At 48.6% G+C, this 17,952-nt stretch overlaps 1 protein-coding gene across 4 annotated transcripts in view; it reads left to right on the top strand.

Moving 5' to 3' along the window:
- Nucleotides 1–17,952, top strand: part of FRMD4A (FERM domain containing 4A) — a 582,202-nt gene that overhangs the window by 544,092 nt on the left and 20,158 nt on the right. For all 4 annotated transcript variants that reach the window (XM_045857669.1, XM_045857670.1, XM_045857668.1 and 1 more), the window contains exons 15-20: nt 4,635–4,768; nt 8,352–8,474; nt 11,038–11,266; nt 13,524–13,580; nt 15,989–16,226; nt 17,012–17,179. In XM_045857669.1, coding sequence (XP_045713625.1) covers nt 4,635–4,768; nt 8,352–8,474; nt 11,038–11,266; nt 13,524–13,580; nt 15,989–16,226; nt 17,012–17,179 — 949 coding nt within the window. The remainder of the gene's footprint in view (nt 1–4,634; nt 4,769–8,351; nt 8,475–11,037; nt 11,267–13,523; nt 13,581–15,988; nt 16,227–17,011; nt 17,180–17,952) is intronic.

Below are 17,952 nucleotides of genomic sequence, written 5' to 3'. Positions count from 1 at the left end.
TATACAATGACATACCTATCACTGGTGCTCCTGTGTTGTGTAGATGTTTACAAGGGGTATATTGTCTTCTTGGGTTGGTCCCTTTGTCATTATGTGGTGCCCTTCTTTGCCTCTTGTTTTAAAGTCTATTTTGAGTGATACAAGTATTGCTACCCTAGCTTTTTAAAATTTCTATTTGCATGGAATATCTTTTTCTGTCCCTTTACTTTTAGTCTCTGTGGATCTTTCAATATGAAGTGGGTATCTTGTAGGCAGCATATGTACAGATCTTGTCTTCTTATTCATTAGGCACCCTATGTCTTTTCACTGAAGCATTTAATCCATGTACGTCTAAAGTAATTGTTGACAGGTGTGTAGTTATTGCCATTTTATTCATCATTTTTGTACTTTGTTCCTTTCTTATTCTCTTTCTCTCTTGTATGTTGATGACTTTCTATAGTGTTGTGTTTGAATTTGAATTCCTTTCTCTTTATTTATTGTATATCTCTTGTAGATTTTTGGTTTGTGGTTATTTTGTGCTCCATTTTTACCAAGTTATGTTTATAGCAGTCTATTGTAACTTGATGGTCACTTAAGTTTGACTGCTTTCTAAATTCTGTACCATTTTTATTCATCCCCTACACTTCTGTTTTCATCATTATATTTTTCTTTTGTGCATGTATTTCTGAGCATCCCTTAATTTATTGTTGTAATTACACATGGTTTTTCTACCGTTGACTTTTAACATTTGTACTAGCTTTATAATTAATCAATTCACTGCATTTATTGTTTGCCTTTGTCAATGAGAAGTTTTTTAATATATATTCCTATTCATATTTTTGACTTTTCTACTTAAAGAAATCCCTTTAATATTTCTAGTAATACTGGTTTATTGGTGATGAACTCCTTTAGCTTTTTCTTGTCTGGGAAACTCTGTATCTCTCCTTCAATTCTGAGTGGTAGCTTTGCTAGGTAGAGTAATCTTGGTTGTAAGTCTTAATTTTCATTCCTTTGAATATTGTGTGTCAGTCCTTTCTGGCCTGCAAATTTTCTGTTGAGAACTCAGTTGACAGTCTTATGGGAGCTCCCTTGTATTAGCTATACTTCTCTTCTTTTGCTACTGTTAAGATTCTCTCTTTGTCTTAAACCTTTGTCATTGTAGTTATGATGAAGTTTGGTGTGGGCCTCTTCGACTTTATCTTGTTTGGGGTCTCTATGCTTCTTGGACTTGTACTATTTGCTTTACCACGTTAGGGAAGTTTTAAGTCATTTTTTCTTTAAACAGGTTTTCAATCCTTTGTTATGTCTCTTCTCCTTCTGGTACTCCTATGATGAAAATGTTGGTATGCTTGAGGATGTCCCAGAATTCCCTATCCTCCATTTTTTGCATATTTTTATTCTTTTTGCTGTTCTGATTGGGTATTTTATGCTACTTTGTCTTCCAAATTGCTTCTTTGATCCCGTGCTTCCTCTAATCTGGTGTTGATTCTAATGTATTCTTGATTTCAGTTATTGTATTCTTTATTTAGACTAGTTCTTTTTTATGTTTTCCTATCTCTTTGTTGATGTTTTCACTGAATTCATTTGTTCTTCCCATGTGTTCATTAAGCTTTCTTTTAACCAGTGTTGTGAACCCTGTGTCTGGTAGATTGTTTATCTATATTTTGTTTGTTTGTTTTTCTAGAGTGTTTCCTAGTCTTTCATTGAGACATGTTACTTTGTCTTGTTTAGCTTTACTCCCTGAGTTTGTTTCTATGTGTTAGGTAGATAGATCTGCTACATCTCCCAGTGTTGGCAGGGTGGCGTATGTAGTAGGTTTCCTTTGAGGCCCAGTGCTGTAGTCTCCCTGTTTACCTGAGTCAGGTGCTCCGGGAGTGCCCCTGTGTGGGCTTGTGAGCCTCCTTTTGTGGTTGAACTTCGATTCCTACTGGTACATCAGTCAGTGGTATTGACTCTCAGGTTGACTGCGTGTAATAGCTAGCTGTGACTACAGTGGATAAGCTGTTGTGCAGGAGCCAACTCCACAGAGTTCCCACTGCTTTAGCAGGAGTTGCTTTGGCAGGTCCCTAGTGCCAGCAGAATCTGCCCTTCAGGTGTGTTGTTTGTAGAGCTGGTTGAGGGGTGCTCTGCAGTGTTCTGAAGCCAGACACCAGGTGTATTGGCTCTGGCATCTCTTTGGAGGGGTTCTGGGGCAGGCCAAAGTTGGCCACCATTCGTGCCCAGTTTAGGGCCACCTGGTGGGAGCTATAAGGTTATCTCTGGTTGGTTCCTTCTTGTGGTGGTCTTGGAGACACTTGGGAGAGGCTGTGCTGTGAACAGTTTACACTATTGTTTGGATTGGGGCCCTTTGGTGGGCACCACAATGTGACCCGAGGTCAGCCACCACTTGTGCCAGATTTGTGGCCACTAAGTAGAAGCTATGTTCCAGTCCAACCCTGGCCATAGCTTATGCCAGGTTTGGGGCTGCTCAGGAAGAGGTACAGGGCATACTGAGGCCAGCCACTACTTGTTTGGTTGTGGACTTTTGAGAGAGTTTAGGAAAACAGTGACCCGAGGTAGGCTGCTCATGTGGGAAAGCTGCGGAAGGTGGCTGGGACCAGGCACATGAATTGGGTCAGGTCTCAGGGAATCCCCAGGGTGGGGCAGACAGTGTTAGCCCGGCTACTGGGAGTACAGAGTTGGTGCCCACCTGCTCCTGTTGTCTGGGTTGGGAGAGGGCTTCACAGGGGAACAGCACTGCCTGCCAGCACTCCTGTCCCCAGGCAGCCCAGCCCGGCCCCTGCCTTTCCAGCCCTTGCCCTAAAGCTAGTCAATTTAATTCCTCCCCATATGTTGTGGTGCTTTTCCAGCTGCTGCCTCTGCACTGGAGCCCAGAGTGAGTGAGTTTGTGAGCAGGTGAACCTGTGCTCGGGCTCTGTAGGAGACACCTGAGTCTACAGCAGCCCTCCATGTCACCTGGATGCAATCCCTGCTGGTTTTCACACCCAGATGTTGTGGGGACTCCTCTTCCAGCACTGGGGCCTGAGGCTGGGACCCCTCGCTCCTCTCGGGGGACCTGCATGAAGATGTCCTTCTTGATTCTTAATCACCACACGTGGGTGAGACCTGGCCTGTGTCTCTGCACCTTTCACCAGTCTCTTTGTGGTTTCTTTTGTATACTTTTAGTTATAGGATTCTGTTCAGCTAGTCTTCAGGTGGTTCTTAAGGAGGGTGGTTCTGTCATTTAGTTCTAATTCTGATGTCTTTGTGGGAGGAGGTGAACACAGCATTTACATACTCCCTCTTGACTCAAAGCCCTCTGAGCTGCCTTCTTTACCATCGGGAGAAAGTGGCCAATGACTGGGAATTCCACTTAGATTTTCTCACATGTGTCACCCATTTTGGACTGAATTGTCCAAAAATGTTGTATATGGAAATGCAACTGCTATCCCTTCACTGCAAAAATCCTGCTCAGATTTTTACTGGCATTGCAATGATTCTATTGCTTAATTCCTGGAATACTGACATTTTCGTTATGTCAAGCTTCCAATCCATGATGATGCTACATGTCTGTTATTTCAGGTCTTTCATTCTTTTCAGCAAGATATTGTAATTGTCACTGTAGATACCTTGCGTAGCTTTCATTTTAATTCTCCTGAGGTGTTTGATGTTGTTTGATTCCTGGGAGGCCCTCGGATGCACACCCAGTGTCACCTGCCCCTTTCTCACACCTCTGTTCCCCATGGACCTGAGAAGCAAAGGAATACTCAGCTGTCCTCTTCCACGGACTCAGTGTAGCTTGCCTAACTTAGCACGGTGGAGAAGGTGCAGAGGCTTTACTGCAGGAAACCTGTTTCAGAATATGAATGGCACAGCCTACAGGTTATGCTTTCTCCTAACCCAAATCTCTCTGGCCGGCATCTCAGCATGTTTGCCTTTAGTCGGGTTCACAGTTTGCCTTTCGCAGAGATTTCGTGTCTAGCTGTCTGTGGTTGGAGTCGTCATTCAGATTGTTTTGCCATGTTGTAAAACTATGTGTGACTTTTATTAAGAGGGAATTTGCTCATGATACAGCATTGCGTTAAAAAGTGCAATATAGATCTAATTTTATTTTTTTTAATGTTTGGCTTATGTAAAAAGGTTAAAAGAGAACACATGACTATGGCTATCTCTGGCCACCCAGCTTCTGGACTATTTTGATACACACCTGCATTTTCAGAATGTTCATATTCAACATGCATTTTCTTTGTACTAAGCAAAAAAAAAATTCAGCATTTTTAAATGGGAAAAAAATTAAAGCTGTGCATTAAAATTACTGGCTTGAACTTCATTTCCCCCTTCATTGTACAAAGTCTATTAAAATTTGCTAGTGAAATTAAAACAGGTATGCAGCATATCTTAAGATAATCAAGAGAGAGAAATGTCTTTTCAGACATTTCTCAGACGTGTAAACTTTCCTGCTAGTGCTTCTGACCAGCTGTAAATTCCACTAAGTGCTGAGAATTCTCTTTTAATACTTGGAACCTCGAAACACCTGTTTTATTTCACACTTCCTTGATTCCTGGGATAAATCCCAGACCCACAGTGTGGGCTCCAGTTAAATTCCTTAGTGGTCCAGATGTGTGTCCCCCCCTCCCCTCGTGAGCTGGCCTAGTAACCCCACTGTTTATTGACAGGTTCTCAGGAATCAGATAGCTCCCAGTCTGCCAAGAAAGACATGCTGGCGGCCTTGAAGTCCCGGCAGGAAGCTCTGGAGGAAACACTGCGCCAGCGGCTGGAGGAGCTCAAGAAACTCTGCCTCCGAGAAGCTGTAAGCAATTGCTATTCTGAGCGGGGGAATCTTGGGGCTGTTTCTTTCCCTCATCTGTCTTCACATGTTTGTAAAAGAGGATGGACCCTAAGGAGATGGTGAGAGAAAGCGAGACCTCTCCTCACACACAAATGTGCCGGGTCAGAAACAGAAGTCGTCGTTGACATCAGTGGGACAGTAGGACACCCGTTAAAGTGAGTCCTGGCAAGGTCCCCAGTGGGACCTTACACGAGGCCAGTTGACAAGAAATAATTCCAATAATGGCAGCCTCTGTAAATCATAATGTGCGCATGGTGCCCCTTAGTTTATACAGCATTCCCTCATGAGATACTGCCTCCCGGAGGAGGGCGGTTTGCCACCATCTGCTGAGGCTTTGTGTCTGAGTTGGCCGCTGAGGTGGCTTTTGTTCCTCTTGAGGTTGTTTCAGATACATCTTTGGAAATCATACTGAGAAGCGTCACTGGAATCAACAAAGAAACCAGGATTTCACCTGATATATATAATGCCCTTTAAAAGTCATCATCTGATGATTGTACTCTTTTTCAAAAAAAGAAATCTTAGTGATATTTCTAAGTTTTATGCGAAGCAACACTTCCTCAAGCTCCTGTCTCTACACAGGTCTCCTGTTTCATGGGGACTCAGAGGCTGGGACTGGCCACTGTTGTATTTACTTGAATGTCCATTTCCATCCTCTTGTTTATGCTGCAATTCTGTTAGCACGTTTGAAGAACTGAGTTTCTAAAGCAGCACACATTACCGTGCACGTGTGCGTGCCTGGACCTGCGTGTGCCTGTGCTCGCACCTGGACAGGCTAGCGTGGGAGCTCTCCCGAGAGACATAGGAGCTCATATAACTTTACATGGAGCTGTACTGAACAGTGGGGACTCAGAAGCATAAAGAGGTTCCCAAACTGTATTCCCCTCCCCCCAGGAACAGTGCCTCACCCCAGGCCTCAGGAACAAGGGGCCTGAGAGTGAGATCACATTACATTTCCACTTGGCTTAATTATGCGCTGGAGTGATTGAAACTGGAGCCAGCTCAAAGCAGACCCCAGTTAACGCAGACCCATTACAAATCTTCAGGAAGCAAGTGCCCTGGGGGGAACAGCGGGCATCCTGAGCAGCTTTTCCTAGAGGCCCAGACCGGTCAGTGTCGTGGGAGCTGGTGTGGCTCTCTCCGGTGCTGACCAGCGTGGCTGCCTCTGGTCTGCAGCAGCCACAGGCGTTTGTATAACAAATATGCTGGAAGAATTTAAAAAACTATGGCTTTGGGTGTCTGCATTTAATAATGTGTAAAGCCTGGTTTTGTTTTTAAGAGCAGCAGTGTCCCTGAACCCAGCAGGGAGTCAGCGTCAGAAAAGTGGAGAAACATGGTAGGGCAAGGTTATTGTGCACTAAGGAAGCTTTCCCTGCGTCTTTTAAAACTAAAAGCAAAATACGGAAAACAAAGCCCCCACTTCTTGTAATGATGACAGCAGGAAACAGAGTTGGAGCAGGAAAGATGACTGCACTGGCCGCAGGCAGGTAGATGGCTCTGTGCAGCCTTCCATCGGGGTCCCCCGACCAACCTGTGGTCAGGAACAGGTGACCCTTCTGGCTAACACTGCTCTTACCCCTCAGCTCAGACTATTGAGCAGCACTGTTTGTCTCTTGGGGAGCTAACAGGGTGGCCAGAAAGAGGTGGGGTGGGAGCATTTGGCAGAAATACCAATATAAGAGGAACCAAGCCAAGTCACCACAACAGTGCATGAAATTTCTCCTTCCCCGTGTGGCTCTTTTTACATATGAAATCAGATTAAATGTGGAGAATCAAGGCCTAACTCAAACACCTTCAAGCAGATGGTGGAAAATCAGTAGCCTCAGTTTTTTAAAAATGTATTTTGTTTTAAAACCACAGATATTTTAGACTTATGAATCAGTAGTCATGTTAACAACTTTCTCCTACTCTTTATAAGTTTCAGGATAAAAGAAGAAAGTTCTAACAATATAAAATCCTCAGTGTGTATGTTATTTATTGACTGTTAGGGAAACAGACAAAAATGTCACAGAATAAGCCCATGATGACTTTGGCAACATTTGAACCACATTATAAGAAGGAAGAAATGGGGGAAGATGGCAGAGCATTCCAGACTCAGACAGTCGGCCCTTGTTCTCCAAAGCGCTTGTAGTGAGGGGAAAATCCAAGGGCTCGTCCCCAGGTGGCTGAGCATGGAAGGGAAGGGGCCCAGGAGAACAGGGAGTGGGCATTCTTGTGCGCACCAGAGGCACTCACACACATACCCATCACCCCAGTGTGTGCGTGCATGTGCCTGCACACACCCAGTGCATATACACACACCCAGTGCATGTACACACACCCAGTGCATGTACACACACCCAGCGCACACACACCCAGCACATGCACACACACACACAGAGTGGTAAAGGGCAGAGGCCAGATCATGCCTCCTCTTAGACAGTGGGCCAGCCCCTGGGATCTGATGGTTCAGGCTTCCCAAGGACCTGCCCTCGCACTGGGCCCTGAGACCCAACAGCTTTCTGTGTGGATGATGAGCTGTGAGCTCTTCTTGAGTCAGTGCAGCACAGGTGTTTGTTTGGGACTAGAAACCAGGGCTGGGCTTTGCCTGGACCTGCCACCTATGTGCTTGGTGGCACACAGTGGCTCTCCCAGGGTTTTCTGGTCGCTGGAAGTGACTCCTTGCAGCTGATGCCTTGCGTCACCATGTGGATGAGCTGCTGACTCAGATTTGATCTTTATTCAGCCAGACATAGCCCCTGATATGGAGCCCAGCTCTAATCAGGGCTCATCCCATGGCCCTCAGTGTCTGTGGGATCGTTGTCATCGTGGCGTGTCAGCTGAGTTCACTGTCATTACACTGACAACAGTTAGATTGTCAGAGCCCAAAGTGTACCTACAACAGGTTTGTTTTAATAGACTCGTCAATATTATGGGTTTATTTTCAGTTTGTACTGAAATTCTTACTTGTGTACATTCAATGTCTTTTAAGCCAGCCCATTCCCTGAGTGCCTGGCCTGAGTGGAATAATTATTATCATGTTCCATTTCAAATTGTTCATATGCATTCTTTCTGGGATCTGCCATGTAGATACCAGTCTTCCTAAGAAAGCTCATTTGAAAGGCATTTTAACCTGAGATGTTGGTGAGGGAGTGTTTGATGCAGCAGAGAGAGCACGGGAGCTAGAAAGACCGGAGGCCCGTGTTGGCTCTGCTCCTTCCAGCTGCGTGGCCCTGTGGGCACACAGCTGGCCTACCAGAGACGGGGGCTGGGGGTGGGGGCAGGACTAACTTGGGTGAAACGCAAGTTTCACAAGGAAAGCCAACGCACTTTTGTTTACCTGCAGACATTGACTGTGAGAAACGCTTTTCAAAGTGCCTCTGTTCTGTAAAGAAAGGACTGCTGAAACCCATTTTTAGAGAAATGAAATCACATTTCAGAAAGTCTTTTTAGGCATTTGCTTAAGGGGTGCTATTTTGAATCCATGCATTAAAGTGTGTGCGTGTGTCTTAGACACACATGTTCCCTCTGATTCCTGTCACCTTCTCTTGGTATTGCACGTTTGCAGGAGCTGACGGGCAAACTGCCCGATGAATATCCCCTAGATCCAGGGGAGGAGCCACCCATTGTTCGAAGAAGAATCGGGACGGCCTTCAAGCTGGATGAACAGAAAATCCTGCCCAAGGGAGAGGTGGGTCCTTCTTCCTGGTGCTGGATTCTCTCCCGCTGTCCTCACTTGCCAGGGCTTCCAGGTCTCCTCCAAGTTTCTGCCTCCTACACAGTGCCAAGTGCCCTTTCCCCTGTCCTCCTCAGTAGCTTTCCTTTTGCCTCTTGTTACCATGGCAGGCTGGTCAGTGTGTGGCTCCCATGGCAGGATTAGCATTGATTTCAGGGTAAGTTGTTTGTCTGACACAATAGGCCTGTAGCAAGCTGTTCAGTTAATCTTGGAAGAACCTTCTAATAACACCCATGGCGTGTCTTTTTAATGGCATGCCAGCCCTTTGTCACTGAGAGCCAGCCCCCTGTGGGCTGGCGCAAAGGGGAATTCCCAAGCACACAGGTGCCCTGGAGCCAGTGGAAGGGGTGGCCCAGTGCCCTGAGATCTGTACTAGGAGGTCCTGGCGATGCTGGTGGCTGCACCGGGATGCTTCACCCAAATCTAAGCTCGACCAGGCAGTTTCCTGTTCTATCAAATGAAGTTCAGAGTCCTTATTTCTTTGGGCCATCGCTAGGGTTAAATGAGCTAGTAGCTGGAGGAAATTTAACTTGGGTCTTCACAACTGCTTGATGATCTGTAACAGGAGTGGCTTGGAGTGGAGAGGGGATATTATAGGACAGGTGCTGTGCTGTGGGCAGGGGCAGGATTATATCAGGGTCACAACTGGGGTGAGGGAGGGAGGGATTTTGAAGACCATCTGGTCAAGTATTTCTCAAATCTGTTGTCAGTCTGCCCAAGGAACTTCCTCTCCCCTGTGCCCAGCAGACACCAGGCACTCACTTAGCTTTCATGAGGAGAGCCCACCTTAGTGGGTGTTCCTCCATCCCCACCCCATTGTCCTTCCTACAGTCCCCTCCCCTGACACCTTCTCACCAGCTGCTCTTTCACATTTGTCAGCAAAGGTGCCTTTAGTTCCCTGCGCATCCCATCTGCATCCCCGTCTCCCTCACCTTTCCTTGCATGTGTTGTTCCAAAATTACTCAAAGGAAGGGCCGCACGATTCGCTGGCCCACTGCAGCTGCTTTGGGAGGGAAGAGCTCCCTGTTTCTCCTGCAAATGCACTTGGCTGCCCATTCACACAGCAGGCGGCCATCTGTGAGACAGGGCTGCCAGCATTTGCTTGTCTCAGTTTAAGTAGCGAGAGTTTGTCCTTGGTGTCCACAAAACTTTGGGGCAGGGACTGGAACCAGGGCTGGCGGGCAGCACAGCTGCCAGGTGGAGGCACACTCATGCCGGGTCCCAGGCTGGAGTCTATCCCGAGAATCTTCTCCCTCCCAGGGAATGGGTGCACTGGCTTAGGAAGGATCTGAAAGTTCTTTATTGTCTAGGTCATTCTCTTTAACCTTCACCTTTCTTTCTCACTCCTGGTCTGTGCTCCCTTCAGGCTCGAATTGCTCAGAATGAAATCAAACTAACAGTTTTGTGCTGGATGGAGGCCTCAGGCCAGTTGTGTGGTGCCCTGAGGCTGGAGTGTTTTGTTCAGCCACTAACTAGGAAGATTTGTTGATCCTGGCAAACCTGGCATTGTGCTCCTAGGTAGCTAGATGAGTTTCTGTCCGATGTTGGCATGCCTGTGGGTCACCTCGGACAGGATGCAGGTGTGGTCTCCCAGGCTTGTGGGTCAGTCAGCTTTGAAGAAGCTGCTGATGAGTGGCAGAGAGGCAGCAGCAAACGCACTGTCCTGGGTTTTGTCCTCTGGGTCCACAGGTCATTTTCTGACACAGCTTTATTTCTCCCAGGATCAAAGCCCTGTCTGAGGGAAAATCCATCCATCTCCTCCTCCTGGCCAGAATAGGGAGTAGAGGTAGAAGGGAGGTATACAAGGAGAGGAAGTAGCATGCCCAGACTCAGTCCTAGGAGTGGACGACACTGGTCCCACCACCACCTGCCATCCATGCCTCCCAGCCCGGGCAGAGCTGTTACGAGTAGCCAGTGTGAGAGGGACACTGGAGCTTGCAGAAAGGGCTCCCAAAGAGACATGGGCGAGTGGAGATAACCCAACGTGAAGGGCTCAAAACACAGGAGACGGGAGTGTGGGAGGGTGGCAGAGAAGGGCACATCTGTGCTCTCTGGTAGCAGACCCACAGGAGAGCAGGGCAGAGAGCTGCTCTGAAAACAGTGCTGCATCCTGTGCCCAGAATGGAAAGGAAATACCAGCCAAATGGGTCCGAATTTCTGCAAAGGCTTGCTCTTTGTGAACCTTGCTGGAGATGGTGGAAATGAAGCTAACAATTCCAAGACCCTCAGAACGGGCAACTCTGCTTCTCAGTGCTGGTGCCCGTGTGCAGACCGTCGTGGTCTCCAAGAGTCTCAAAGTGCCTGTGCCAAGGGCACTGGCTGCCAGAGACAGAAGGATCAGGGCCACTGCGGGTTCAGGCAGGGCGGGGGTTCGGCACTGGGACTGCTGGGTTCTTAGTACCCATGTCTCCCAAGAGTAAGGAAGGCTGGCTCGCTTTGGGACCGGCAGGGGCAGAAATGACAGGGGTGCCCCAGCCCTGCCTCCCCTCAGTGTGAACCCTGGCTCTCCCTCCCACAGGAAGCTGAGCTGGAACGCCTGGAACGAGAGTTTGCCATTCAATCCCAGATTACGGAGGCTGCCCGCCGCCTTGCCAGCGACCCCAATGTCAGTAAAAAACTGAAGAAACAAAGGAAAACCTCTTATCTGAATGCACTGAAGAAGCTGCAGGAGATTGAGAATGCAATCAACGAGAACCGCATCAAGTCTGGGAAGAAACCCACCCAGAGGGCCTCGCTCATCATCGACGGTCAGTGCTGACCCCACCCCCAAGTGGGCTGCACCCCCTGCCCCTGGGAATGGGCACCAGTCCTGTGAGTGGCTCAGAGCCCAGCTCCCAGTGTCCTAAGTAAAGCTGCTTAAGGACCCTGGGACTTCATTTTTCCATCCATAAAATGAAGACAGTAAGCCCTGAGGTGAGATGAGAGTAATAAAGTGCACTCAAATTCACAGATGACAGGGTTATGCCAATCAAACTATCATTATCGCGATTTATTGTCTCCCTGCGACAGCCTGCAGCCATGAGCTGGGCGTTCCTCCCAGCCTTCCCACGAGCTAAGCCCAGGTAACTGGGCCAGTTCAGCTGAGTCTGAGCAGCCCAGCCTCTGACACTTCAGACACCTGATCGGCCTTCCCCGGTCTGAGAGGACATACAGGGAGCTTGGCTACACTGCAGGCTGGCCAGCCCTCTGTGCTGCTCTGTGTCAGGGGCTCCGCTTCCAAAGCTGGAGCTGGGGAGGCCTGGGCTGCCCAGCCTGACTGCCTAGAGCCCTGAACCAGGGCCAGCAGGGGTTGGGAGATTATATCCGGCAAACCCAAGAAGGACCCCCAAAATTCACCAACAACCATCAGGTACCCCAAGTGTTAAAATCCTTTTGTCCTAAATAAGAAAATTCTTTGAAATATGTATATTAAGTATTCTTTTATTATTTTTGCATGTTTCAAACACTTTTGCTCCAGGAAAACAGAGTAGAAAGGGCCCAGGTCAGGGCGGGGGCTTAGCATTGAATGGGGTCAGAGTTTCCGTCAGGGAAGATGGAAGAGTTCTCAGATGGACGGTGGTCACGGTCACACAGCAGTGTGAGTGTGCTTAACGCCACGGAACTGCACAGAAGAAATAGTTAAAATGGTAAATTTTATGTGTATTTTACCAAATTATATATATATAAAATCTGCAACCTAAAAATGTGGGCGTGCTGGGGAAACAACAACATACTGGCTTCCAAGGTGCCAAAGCCAAGGCTGTGTCTCCTAGGTGTTCGCAGTCCATTGTGCAACACAGATGAAGTGAATCCCTGGGTTTATAAAAGGAGAGGCCGTAAAATATCCTTTTGCTTTAGTCAGTGAGGAACAACTGTCATTCCCCGTCTCACCCTCTTGTCCGTGACCGGCACTTTGTCACTCCCCCGCTTCCTCGCAGAGCTGCAGGCCACAGCCCTTCTTCCCCTCTGTCCCCCTGCGGGCATGTGCCAGTCCTGGCTCCAGGGGAACAGCCAGGCTGGCCCTCAGAGCCCAGTCTGGGGGTGCTGCAGGGATGGGCCTCTCACTGGGCAGCCAGAGAGCCCGGGTTTCCGGGCATCTGTCCCAGGAATGCCGCTCTGTTAGGGCTGCTGACCGTCTGTTTCCATGTTTCCATGTTGTACGAACTCGTGACGGGACCCAGCCGGGCCTGCAGTCATCGTTTTTTAACCCCTCAAGAATATAGCCTCTCTATTTTGCTCCCTCTTTCAAATAATGTTTTCATCACACGGGCCCACTTGGATTAGAGAAAGTAATTAAGATTCCTTTTAGTTCCTTAGCGTGGTTTTTATTTCAAGACGTAGAACACTGGAGTTGGTATGTGAAGACCTGGGACTTTTTGCTGATGTTGCCAAGAGAGCGGAACAATCCCAGGCAAACCAGCTCCCTAGATGTGCCTCGGTTTCCCCAGCTGTTCAAGGGGGAGGATCATCTTGCTGTCCCCCTCTTTGGCATGTTTTCACAGTTAATTGAAGGGTGTCTGTGAAACGAAGCTTTGGAGAGACAGAAGCTGTGTTTAGCAGCTTGTTTTCTCTACTAATGACTCAAGTTCATTTAGGAGCCATTTATTGCCCTGTGAGCGAGGCCGAGTTCCTCACCTAGTTCCCCCCCGTCTGTACGGTGCACCGCAGTTCATCTCCTTCGGTTCAGTCAGAACGTGCGGGCACTGGGCTGGGCCGGGGTGGCCCAGCCAGGTGGGGCGGCCTGTATTATGGATGTTAAGCTACACTGTACTGCGGTGCCCTATCAAACAAGAGCACAAAGAGCTCAAAGAAGAACACAAACAGGAGCACACTGCAGTGTCAGGGCTGGGGAATGAGCTGGTAACCCACCACAGGGGCTATCAAAAGAAATGCCTGATAGCATTTTGATTGTATGTCATGGGTTCTTTCGATTGGAAAGAGAAGGACATGGGACAGTGCTAAATACATGATTTTTAGTCGAAGTGATGTGATAAGCTCTCAGACCTTTACTTTTTGTCTTCTCAGATGGAAATATTGCCAGTGAAGACAGTTCTCTCTCAGATGCCCTCGTTCTAGAAGATGGTAGGTTGTCCGTTTCCTGCTTGAGAATGAGGGGCACAGGTCAAACGGGGATCAAGCTGTGTGTGGTCTGGGACAGGCCCGTGTGAAGGCCAGAGCCGGGCCAACATGGCAGCAGGCTTCCCTGCGATTCTCTCGCTTCCTGAGAGTCCTCAACTTGGGAGGGTGGGAGTGGGTGGGCGCCACGTAAACCACGTCTGTTGGAATTTTAGCATTTCCTGTGGCTCAGGGGTCACATTGAAGGTGACATTCAGTGAGTGGTACTTTACCTTATTAGCTGCCAGAACCACATTTTTAACTAATCAAAGAAATCTGAGCACCGTACAGAGTTTTCTTTTGAATGTTCATAATTTCTGAAGGAAAGAAGCAGACACTGGTTTGGATCACAAACCAAAGACTGAAGCCTGCTAGGAGACCCTGCAGGGAGCGGGCAGAACAGGAGGGCCCTCGCCCGGCCCCCAGCTCACCACCGCACGTGGGGGGTGCCTTCCAAACACAGACCTGTCTCTGAGCCCGTTCCTATGGATTTAACCCCAAACTTGAGAGGCCAGACGTTAATGAAATGGAAATATGTTAAGTGGCAGTTAACTTTTTTTGCCCCATAGGGAAACCTCAGGTGGGCAGCGGTAAGTGCCTATTGAGACAGAAAACATGAAAAGGTCCAACCTAGTGGGAGGAATAAGGATAATTGCAATAATAATAATAATTGCTACTGATGTGGGGAAAGGATGGTGGGTTATCTACCCAGCTGTCTGGGCTCTGCTATTAGCAATCTGACCGTAATATTTTTATTGTCAGCTTCGTTATGTGGGTGGGAGGAAGCGGGGCTTCAGTGGAGCAGGGAGGTTGGAGTATCAGAGATCCAGCTCTGGTTTTGGCCTCCGTGGAGTCCAGTCTCTCCAGGGGAGGGAATGAGAACAATTTCATGAGATCTTTTATAATGGAGGTGTTGCAGGAGTTACGTATGTATCACCGTTGACTAATTCTGATGATTCATGTATCATTAGTTTCCTCCGCATATCCTGTCCCCCCAGAATGCCTGGGGGCAGTGCTGCCTCACCGGCACCCCACGCCCCTTGCAGGCTCGCTCCCTCCAGAGGCTCTTTCCTCTACTGATTTGAGAGGTGCAGGAGCAATGGAAGCACAGCACGTGCCCAGGTCTTGGGGGACTGAGGAGGAGTAGGCTGTGAAAAGAACATTAGTCGGAAATGGACTGAGGATCACGGGAATGGTTATTGGGGTTTGAGGTTTCCTTCTGGGTGTCGTTCCCCTCAAACTCCCACCTCTGCATTCACAAGGACACTGAATTTTCCCTGCCACTCTCTGCTTATTGCTGCCCTGCCCTGGACTCTCAGCACTGGATCTCTTCCTTAACCCCTCCCTGCAGGCCCTGCCCATGTGTGAACCCTGCCAGACGACTAAACAGGAATTTCAGCCTGACACATCCATGCCTCACACTCCTGTGGCTTTCAGACCTGATCCTGAGGCCTGAGCTAGCATTGAAGGCCTCCTGTCGGGGGGTGGGGGGAACCTTACTTATCTCAGTGCTCCCAGTAGGTGTTGACTTGCACTTGATCAGAGCTCCTCTCTCGCTCCCTCTGCTCCTCCTTACCAGCTGCTCTGCCAGCTGGACGTGCTCCTGGCCTCTTCTTTCCTCCTCCTCTCTGCCAGGCTACTGCTAAAATCCCTCCTGGAGCACAGCTCCTTCCTTGACTGACTGAATTCGCTTCCTCCTGAAGTCCGAGAGCCCACTGATGTGTGAGAGCGCTGCTCCACTGAAGGGAGGGCATGCCCCTCCTCTGAGCTAGCCGGAGCCTGTGTCCTTCCCAAAGAATCCAAGACAGTTCTGAAATGAAACTGTTGTAGAGGAACACGTTCAAAACAATGTACAGAGAGAGTTCGGAAAAAAGCAGAGTAGGTACCTAGAGCCACCAGTAGATAATTACACTAAAAAGATATGCTTTTATTCATTTTTTATAATATTTATTGAGCACCTACTATGTGTCAGTAATCATTGTAGACACTAAGGATATTGCAGTTAACAGACTAGAGAAAACCCTCATGGAGCTGAAAGTACCCCCCCCAATGCAAGTTAGACACTTCCTGTCTATTAAAAGAATACTTACAATAATGGCATTTTGCTGTTTGGTATAAAGCAATCATTCATCTATGGTATTTAATGAAAATCAGGCTTCCTCCATTTGTAGCTTATCAGGTTTGAACCTCCTGTCTCCATTTAATGTTGCTCAGAGTTCAGGTTTGGTTTGTTCTGGACTGACTTGTCTTGAAAACTGGGAAAGCGTCTTTGATGCCTCACAGGTGGTGATGTTGGGGCAGAGGTGGTGGGGCCTGCCTGGGGTCGGTCAGAAGGATGACCCTTGCTCAGTTCCTCTCTTTCCATCTTTGTGCAGAAGACTCTCAGGTCATCAGCACACTGTCCCCCTTACAGTCTCCTCACAAGGGACTCCCTCCTCGGCCACCATCGCATAACAGGCCCCCTCCTCCCCAGTCCCTGGAGGGACTCAGACAGATGCACTATCACCGCAACGACTATGACAAGTCACCCATAAAGCCCAAAATGTGGAGTGAGTCCTCGTTAGATGAGCCTTATGAGAAGGTCAAGAAACGCTCCTCCCACGGCCATTCCAGGTGAGTGGGGTCGGGAAGGCCAGATGAGGCACTATAGGCATCCAAGTGCTGTCCCGAACAGCTCCCTCCCACTGGAAGGAACCCAGGGCAGCCTCATGCGCCTTTCCCCAGGGCTGCTGACCCTGTCCAGGTGCGGACTTGTCATTCAAAGGGAAACTGGGGTTCTTGGCTCACAATCAATGTGTTGGCAGATGGCTTTAATGTATTGTTAAATTCTACTGCAATTAATTAGGAAGTCCTGGACAGCACTGTTCCAAAATGGCAAGTGAGAGCCGACTTCGTAGGAATCCCCAATGGTTCGGAACCTTAAGCTGTCAGCCAACAGAATTCTGGAGCCAAACAACTGTAATCTTATCCATGCATTATCAGCTCATTACTCGGCTGAGCTTGGAGAGGGGGTTTTGGTTAGCTTCTCTGGTTTTCTCATTTCCTTTAATCACATCGTTTAAACTCCTAGTGGGTGCTCTGACAGGTAAATATTTGTCTCTGGGAAACAGAAACTGTGGTTCAGGACTTTGGCTTCACAGAGTAGTCGTGCTCCTGTTCCAGCCAAGGCTGACAAGGGTCTTAGTCTCACGTTGCCCAGGGTTCAGGGACAGCGTCCTCTTCCCACTTCTGGAGGAAAGGCTGAAAAGCAGAGTAGGGATCTGAGGTGGCGGGGGGAGCTGGGAGTCCTGAGCGAGCTTACCCCACACCCAGATTGATGCCTGGAGGCTAGTCAGCTCCCTGGGCACAGGTGGCACTGTCTGGTGGTGACCATCAGCACGGCCTCCTCTGGTTTGCAGCAGCCACAAGCGTTTCCCCAGCACAGGGAGCTGTGCTGAAGCAGGAGGGGGAAGCAGCTCCCTCCAGAACAGCCCCATCCGCAGCCTCCCTCACTGGAACTCGCAGTCCAGCATGCCCTCCACACCAGACCTGCGTGTCCGGAGTCCCCACTACGTTCATTCCACGAGGTAAGTCCATCCAGCCTTCAGGCCACTCCCTCCTATAGGCCACACCCTTGCCCTACCTGGCATCTCTGGCCCCAAATGGCTCAAGTAATGGGTGAACTAGAACTAGTGAGGTAGTTTGTTCTTAAAACAAAGCAGAATTTAAAACTGAACGCTGGCAGCATGCCCGTGGGCACCGGGCATCAGACAGTGAGCGTGGCAGGGTCCTGAGTGACATGAAGGCAGCGAGGCCAGACCAATTAGCAGGGAAGCGTGTGGGACCTTGCTCCGATGGGGTGGTCTTTACTGGACAGCCCTTGTGTGGCTTTCTACTGGGGCCTGATTTATCCGGGATTTTTCATGTCTCAATGTATAAATTCATAAAAGAACAAAATGAAAGGTGAAAGTGAGGCTCCAGTGCACCACACCTTCATTTTCTAAAAATGAAGAGGCAAAACCAAAGCCACCCTTCCATTTTATCAAAAACTGAGTCCTTAGGGACCACACCTCAAAGGACAGATGGTGTGATCTTCTGAGCATAGTGAACCGTGGTAAATAAGATGGAGCGCTCCAGGCAAGATTGCCTCATTCATTCTATCACACTGCCGTTCATTCATGCAACGCGTATGTGTAAAGTGCCTCTGTGTAGCAGGCATTATCCTAGGGGATGAGGCTGTGAAAAAACAGACCATGCCCCTGTTCTCATCAGACTTACATTTTAGTTGGGAGTCACAGTAAATACATGTCAAGCAGTGATAAGCACAAAGAAGAAAAATGACAAACAGGGCAAGGGGCTA

Source organism: Phyllostomus hastatus, unplaced genomic scaffold (genome assembly GCF_019186645.2).
Source record: "Phyllostomus hastatus isolate PE091 unplaced genomic scaffold, TTU_PhHast_1.1 phas_scaffold_1674, whole genome shotgun sequence".
Classification (NCBI taxonomy): domain Eukaryota; kingdom Metazoa; phylum Chordata; class Mammalia; order Chiroptera; family Phyllostomidae; genus Phyllostomus; species Phyllostomus hastatus.
This window is presented reverse-complemented; position numbering and strand designations above follow the sequence as displayed.